Source organism: Mangifera indica, chromosome 1 (genome assembly GCF_011075055.1).
Source record: "Mangifera indica cultivar Alphonso chromosome 1, CATAS_Mindica_2.1, whole genome shotgun sequence".
NCBI classification, from domain to species: domain Eukaryota; kingdom Viridiplantae; phylum Streptophyta; class Magnoliopsida; order Sapindales; family Anacardiaceae; genus Mangifera; species Mangifera indica.
Genome location: NC_058137.1, coordinates 17,062,779 through 17,071,344, shown reverse-complemented (window position 1 = coordinate 17,071,344; position 8,566 = coordinate 17,062,779). Strand labels below are relative to the sequence as shown.

Below are 8,566 nucleotides of genomic sequence, written 5' to 3'. Positions count from 1 at the left end.
TAACTCAAAGTTTCTCATTGTTATAAGTTGAGAAAAAGATATCATAAAAATAGAAGAGTTCTTTAGACTTTAGGAAAATTCTTAAGAAAGATTAGAAGGGTGTTGAGACACATAGAGTGGAGTATGGTCTTTAGTTGGCTCAAACTATGTATATACTTATTGAAGAAAACCGTTAAGCATGAAGCAAATCCTTCTGTGACACCCATAGTTTCAAATTGCAAGAGTACGCAATTAATGATAATGAATTTTTGATAGCGATGCAGGGCAATGTGTCCTGTTTTTCCACACACGTGACATACAACTTTTATCTTCTGAAAATTTCGACCTTTAAACCTTTCACCACTTACATTATTATTCACTGTTGACTTAGAACTAGTTTAATTCATATTTCTCAATCTTTGAGTGCTTCTATCATTTTGACTCTTCTAAGAATCTACATTATTATTTCCCTTAACCTGACCAGCATAGTGAGCAATGCTACCACCAAAAACATCTAGATTCATTACAATATTCCTATTAATCCGTTGCTCAAATTTTGGCAGTAAGAATTTAAGCTCAACAACAGTGATCTTATCATTTCCAGAATTCAATTTTGAGTACACATGTACAATAATTGGATCAAACTCAACACCTAAACCATCCACTATAAATGCAACTAATTCCCTTTCAGATATAGATTGACCACTTGCATTCAAAGCATCTGTTATTTCTTTATATAACTACTAACACTCATAGCACCTTTTTTCATAGTTTGTAAAGCATTTTTCAAGTGAACAACCCGCACCTTAGACTCAGTTACAAAGAAAGTTTCTAATGATTTCCAAACATCACTAGCAGTTACACACTTAACCGTATGATCGAACATGGACTCTAAAATAGACGCTAATAGCCAACTTGATAACACTTTATCACATTTGTTCCACACAAGATATTCTGGATTAGACTGCTTTATAGCATCAGTTTCACTCTCATTCTTAACAAAAATAAAAAGAGACGGACAAGGATCTAAACTTGTCCAATGATCTTCCAAGTTGTGTGCACCTGCTGTGAACACTGCCTGAACTCGCTAGAAGCGATAATTATCCTCAATCAGCTTTAGAGTCACGATCTGAAAGCTAGAAGTGGAAAGGTTCCCGAATTGAGGTGTTACACTCATTTGAGAGACTCTGCCACTGCTGTATCGACTTGAGGAATCCGGACTACAAGAATCAAACACAAATTCAGCCATTGACCCTAGTCAAAAGGCTCTGACACCATGAACAAAATATGACTCAACAAAAAAAAAAAAACTTGAGAGAAAAACTTCACTTCTTATTTTCATTTTTTTTTTTTTTTGAAATACAGAAAGGCAACTTTAATACTATAAATTTTCTGCCAAACAGCTGTCAATCTTCAATCTTTGCCATTCATCGGAGACCATATCCAACAATGATTTGACCTTCTCATCTGAAGAACCAAAACGATAGTAGCTGCATATGGAAATCACATTATTAACTCTCTAAAACGCACCATATCACTAAAGTTAAAACTACAATCAAAATTTGCTCTTTTACAATATTTAATCAATAATGACAACCAGTAACTAATTATTTATTAACTGATACACATAAATTAATGTCTTAAGGATAATGATATAATCAATTTATTACTTTATATGGTCTGGGTAGTTGTCAAGTTCTTGACCAATGGAGTTGTCGGCTACCTATTTTCTATATAATTTGATCGCTAGATAATGTTCTTAACGTAATGAAGTCAATCAAGGGGAAAAAAAACAATTATTAAGGAATCCTTTTTTGACAACTATTTAAACCTTAGAAACTCAAAGTCGTTCAACGACTCCCTTAATTCTTCCTAATTGATGCTATTTTCAGTTTTTCACCAGTTAAATAACAACTAAATTTTAATACCATTACTTCTTGCTTAGAAAGCTTGTACGTTCTCAGAAAATCCACTCAGGCTTTACTTTCAGTGTTTGAGAATCACTATCACATAGACTTTATATTTCTATCAATAGCATCTTAAAATAAAATATTGCAGCGTGGATGCATCACATCGCCATGAGATTTTGTCTGGATTGTTGTCTTGAAATCGAGATATAAGATTTCGTCTCAAATTTAAGTTATTTGATAGATTCTTAGGTAGTTTTTACGTTGAGTCTGCTTGTTTTTTTATATCTTATTATGAGTTTTCCTTAGTTTGCTTTGGAAGCCTACTTATTCATTTTGTTTTGTTTTTTTGATATTTTTGTGACTCTGGGTATATCCCTCGTAATTTGTACTTTATTTTAGTTTTATAAAATTTCTTAATTAAAAAAAAGAATTAAGCATTCTTGATTTTCAGATTTTTTGGAAATAACCAAACTTGATTCTAAAGATTAACTTTAAAAATATAGAAAACTAATTAAAGATTGAAAACAAATTAACAATATACTATCGTAAAGATAAATCCAGGTGATTATTGGTTTTTATCACATAAATTGGCCTTCATCAATTATTTTGGTAAAAATATTGAATTTTATATATACCCAAAAGCATTTATTCTTGGTTAAACTAAATATGGTATTTTACTCAAGATTTTCAGAATCAGATCAAGACGAAAACCATTTTGATTATTGGTTTCAGTTAGACTAGTTGGATCATTTTCACTAGCCAATCCAACTGGATTTCTAGTTTTGTATTAAAACCTGAAAAAATTATGTCTGATTACATATGCTTTACACATTGAGTTTTATGCTATGTATATTTTTCAATTTAATCAAGATAAAACACGTGTTAAAATACTATTATAGACAAATTATGTATTATAACCCTTACAACACAAGTTAAAACAAAAATCAAATTTACTATATTAAACAAAATAGATGAGTAAATTGAAGTTTCAACTTTCAAATTCTTATAAACTAGTCACATTACGAATGAAGTACATCCAATAGGACCAATACATATTCATAAAAAATACAAAAACAAAATTGTTATATAAATATGAACCCATATTTGCATTGAAAATTACGAATATAATAACAAGTGAATTGAGTAACAAATAACTAAAAACCAAAGTTACAAATTTGATAAACTGATACAATTAAAATAAATTAGATAACCTAAGGAAACAAAACCCAAAGTTATTAACCTTACAAAAACCAAAACAACAACCTACTGGGGTTGCCCTTGAAGAAGAAACGACTCCAGTTCTTCCTCCAAGACCACCAAATGGGGCGTTGGTCACTGCCGCAGCGAAACACAGTCATCGTCATCAACTGTCATCTAAACTTATAAATTTAGCATTAATCATCGTTGTCAACTACTGTTAACACCTGTCATTGTTAACTATAGCCAAGGATTGCAGGAATTAAAAAAAAAATTGATTTCATATATATATATATATATATATATATATATATATGTGTGTGTGTGTGTGTGTGTGTGTGTGTGTGTATGTGTGTATAAACGAACCGTTTTATACTTGAATCGGGTTGGACCACAAACCCTGCTCGAACCATCGATTTTACCCCTAGTCCAACCCTAAATCAAACATAAAATATTTATATTGGTTATAGAAACCGTAAATAGTATCGATTCACAGTTCGACCAATCAGTCTAGTCAGGTTCTTCAATAATTGATTTTAACCAAATATTGAAATATAAAAATTATTTTAATGGTTATTTCATATAAAATTTTAAAACATATAGGAAGTTTTTAATATTATTTTAACTATAACGAAATGAATGGGATATTGGCTTGAATTAGTGTGAAATTGAAAGGCTCTTCAATTTTACTTGTTTCAAAACCAACTGCCGAAGATTAGCAAAATCAAAATATATCAAATTAGTTAGCTCACTTTGTGAAAAAGTCCATCCCTTGTTCAGTCTCCGTCCATACATGGAAAATTGTAAATAATTAATTGGATTGTTATTTTTTTAGCAATTTCAAAACCTAATATCTTCATTGTTTTATTTAGTATACAAAAAATTCTTTTAAAAACATTTTAATTTCTAATTTTTTTTAGTAAGTAAATATATCACTAGATCCTGATACAATATTAATGAATCTCGAACTTTTACTTTTATACTTATAAAATTTTCTTTCTTAACCACTTAATTTACCTATTAGGGGCCTAATCCCTAATTCCAAATATCCACTTTCTAATCTTGGTACAAGGTTCAATTAATCATATAGGTTTGACCAATTAATTTTGCATTTTGAATATTAACAGCATCTAGACTCTTAAAGTACTTACATTATAGTGGCATTCTTATCTTCCAAGCAATAGCTTTACCAATTCAATAAGGTATATCTGTTTGTCTTCTTCATAATCAAATTGCATTTCACAAGTAAAAACCTAACCAAATTACTCTTTCAACATTTGAAACTTCTACTAGTTAAATTAATACTAAATGACTTTATCAACGTTACCAGAAAGTCACAGACAACGTAGTCATAATGGATAGCCAAAGAGAATATTTTAATACTCAATTGTATATGGTCCACATGTATCATCATATGGCTTTATTTATGCTCAATAGTGTAATAAATTTTCATCTATTTTCCTATATATGGCTTGATCAAGCAATATATTTGGAAAAGATAATAATTCTTCAAAAAAATATTATTTCTTTTCAATCATCAACAGAATCAACAATTCTTTAAATACAAGCATAACTCTTTAAAATTCTCTGTATAAATATCAACAGGTACAGATTGATTCAATAATAAGAAGAGTCCAGATATTTTACTTTCAATTTTTCGGTTAATTATTCAATCCTTTACAATTTAATTTTCCAGAATTGCATCACTTAAATTTTGACACTTCCAGTACGGGGATTAATTTCCCTAATCAACAAGCAATTGATATATACGGTGGCAGCCCATGTTTTGATAAACAAGAGATAAGGGTAAGGAAATCGTCTACCTAGATTATTAATATTATTTTAAGTCACCTATGTGTCTCAAATATTAAACCATATCATAAAAAAAAAAAAAATCCTTGCCTAAGCTTTCACTTTTAAATATGGGATTTAAAGTGGGGTTTGACTTAAGAGACAAAAAAAAATTACTTTAATAATTTATTTTTTTATTTTTTACACTATTTTATTTGAGTTATGAGGAACAAAAAGATTCTGAAATTTTAATATTAACTCCAGTTTAGATATTAAAATATTATTAAAATAATCTTTATTTTGTTATATGTTTGTATTTACTTATTAATTATTTATGATAAAAGTATTTTTATTTTTAATTAATATAACAAACAATATAAATAATATTTTAAAATAATTATACTTAAAAATATTTAAAAAAATAATATCTTAATAATATTTTATTATACCCAATCAAACATAATAATTATCTATACTTATGAATTTTTATCAAATATAGTAATAGTTTTATATCCAATAATCTTTCAGGGCATTTACCTTTATGGTAATTTTTTATTTTTGATAATAAAATATTATTCAAATCAAATACACAAAAATATTAAAAGTACAACTTCCTCTTCCTCTTCCTCTATTTTAAATATGAGATTTAGCCATAAAATTATCAGTAATATACTTCATATGTCATATGTCAATAATATTGTATATGTCATATGTTCATATGTCATATGTCAACACTTAAATTCAAATGAGATATCAAAACATCAATAGATTAAAAGTTCGGATAAAAATAATTGGCACAAAAACATGATATTGTTCATACTTCATATGTCATATGTCAACAATATTATATATGTCAACGTATGAGTTAATGTAATATAAAAGTAAGCTCGATTTGATAAGGTATTGGATTCAAATCTTAACAATAATAAAACTTTTTATTTTTCTCCTAAAAACTGATTGAGTGTTTTTTAAAAAGGTGTGTCAATATCATTTTTTAAGATATGCATATCTCTCCAGGAATAAATGTTCCCATTTATGAAATTGCCACTATTTTCTAGATTGGTCGCTATCATATTTAAGGGTTTGTTCAAGTATGATTATCATTGGTATATAGTTTCACGCAGAATGAGGAGTTGGTAATGACCAAAGAGATAAAAATTAAGGGTTCATTAATAACCTCCAACCACTCTTTTGTCTCAAAGGTGATTGATCACCTCAATTAGATTGCTTGAATTACAATCCAACAGGCTATGAGCTAAGTAGGAGAAGAAAATGGTTCTATATAAATATTACTAGTTACAAATTCGATTTGGAAAATGGGTTAGTATGGAAATTAAACGGTGGGCACAATCAACAACCTTGAAAGCCACCACTAGGAGAGTTTTACGATATTAATCCATTAATATTTTTGGATCAATCCTTTGATTAGGTCAAGTTAAGAGTTTGTATTCAAAGTACTATATCTATCTTTCTAGATATAATCAACAAATATTTAACCTAATTAATAAAATGTATATTATGCAGATTATGGATTATTTAGCATGACCTCAGCAACCATTACATGTTTTTCATCGCTTTGCACGTCATATTTGTATGTGTAACAATGTACAAGAGGAAAATAAGGAAAAATGTACGCTGAAAGAAAAGTGAAATTTATATATGAACATGTATATAAGGTGATAAAGCAATAAAATTAGAAATTACTCAACATTATTATTAGAAAAATAACATTATCTCTCAGTTGAATCCCTCAATAATATGCAGCCGAATAAATTTTCTATTAGTTGGCCCCGGAGATTGAAGATTTATATCAATATCTAAATTTACAGAGAAATTTTTGTGCAGCAGCTTTGTTAAGTAATCAACAGACAGACACAATGAAACTAAACTTCACCCACTATTCTAGATCATGTGTTTGGTGCAAATCAGTCAATAAAATTTTGAGAAAAGAAGAAATTAGCTACCAACTGAGTTTTGAATATTCAAAGACCACCACTTTCAAACATTAAATATATTTTTTATATTTGCAAAATGAAGAAAAAGTTGTACTTTGATTGATAATATATTGTATTAGGTTGTGAAAGCATCACCGGAGAAGAGAAAACAATCCAAGACTTGTTCAACCGTAGTTCCACTATAAATAGAGTAGCTTCCCTTGCAGAATTTATCATCCCTCACAAAGCAATAATATTTGAAGAATATTGATAAAGAGAGATTCTTATCAAAATGAAAGGTTTTCTTCAAGCTTTTGTTCTCTTAGCTTTGGCTTCCTCACTTGCCTCTGCTTTTGACCCCAGTCCTCTTCAGGACTTCTGTGTAGCCATCGACAACCCCTTGAACGGAGGTATGCATGCACTCAATGCTCTTTCAATGCATTCTTTTAGATGTCATCGAAACATTTTCTTTTGTTTTCGTTAAAACATTGTACTTGATGCAGTGTTCGTGAATGGGAAGTTCTGCAAGGACCCGAAGCTGGCTAAAGCGGAGGATTTCTCCTTTTCAATTATAAAGCCTGGAGACACAAACAACCCAGTTGGATCGAATGTAACTGCAGTAATTGTAGATCAAATTCCAGGGCTTAACACTCTTGGCATATCAGCTGCCCGTATTGACTTTGCACCTTATGGCCAAAATCCACCTCATACTCATCCTCGTGGCACTGAGATTCTTGTTGTTCTAGAAGGTACTCTATTGGTTGGTTTCGTCACTTCCAATCCAAACAATACACTTATAAGCAAAGTTCTTAATAAGGGTGACGTGTTTGTGTTCCCCATTGGTCTCATTCACTTCCAATTCAATATCGGAAAAACAAATGCTCTTGCCATTGCTGCTTTGAGCAGCCAGAACCCTGGTGTCATTACTATTGCCAACGCCGTATTTGGATCAAATCCTCCTATTAATCCAGATTTTCTGGCCAAAGCTTTCATGTTGGACGTAAAAGTAGTGGAAGATCTTCAGAAAAAGTTCTAGGTCGTGCCAATTAATGGGAATTTTCTCAATGTATTTAAACAATTGAAGCTAATTTGAATAATCATATATAATTATGAAAAGCTTCATGTAATAAATTGAGGTCGCATTTTTAAATGTATGTACCTCCACCACTATGTTTGTTTCTACTTAATGATATAATTTATCAGTTTGTTTTCTCTATGTCTCTTCTCTCACACAGACATGTATAAAACAGAAATATTTATCATTTGCAGAATTTTCAACCTTGAAATTTTTCTAACATATAAAGTAAATATGATTGATTAATTAATTAATCTCAGAATCTGCTTGCTAATTTGAATGTAAAACTTTTCTGAAACTTTGTTTATATATTGTTAATAATGCATGTACAATCTTTCATCAATACGAGTAAAATTATATATACAAAATTTTATGTACAATCTTTCATATGAATAACATATTAAACTGTGTTGTTGTCACGTGAATCTTATTTATTAAGTTGACTATTATTTATTAAGCAAATTCAATTGTATCATTCACAAGAAACTTCTTATCTTAAAATAGTCAATATTTCATGTCCATACTTTTAGAAAAGGTTTTCACTTTGAGAGTTACAAGTTAGAACCTACCGAAGTCATGCAAGTGATTCTAGGATTTTGAAACTTTGAATTTGGCGACACATTGGTTTAATTTATTCATTGGTTGGTAAAACTTAGACTATAAGAATAATTAAAATATGG

At 29.5% G+C, this 8,566-nt stretch overlaps 1 protein-coding gene across 1 annotated transcript; it reads left to right on the top strand.

Annotated features, from left to right (window-relative positions):
• The first annotated feature begins 7,037 nt into the window (after nucleotides 1-7,037).
• Nucleotides 7,038-8,027, top strand: LOC123215663 (germin-like protein subfamily 1 member 17). The gene is made up of 2 exons (XM_044635860.1): nucleotides 7,038-7,221; nucleotides 7,315-8,027. Exons 1-2 carry the CDS (start codon nucleotides 7,104-7,106, stop codon nucleotides 7,845-7,847), a joined length of 651 nt encoding a protein of 216 aa, XP_044491795.1. The 5' UTR covers nucleotides 7,038-7,103; the 3' UTR covers nucleotides 7,848-8,027.
• The last annotated feature ends 539 nt before the right edge of the window (nucleotides 8,028-8,566 follow it).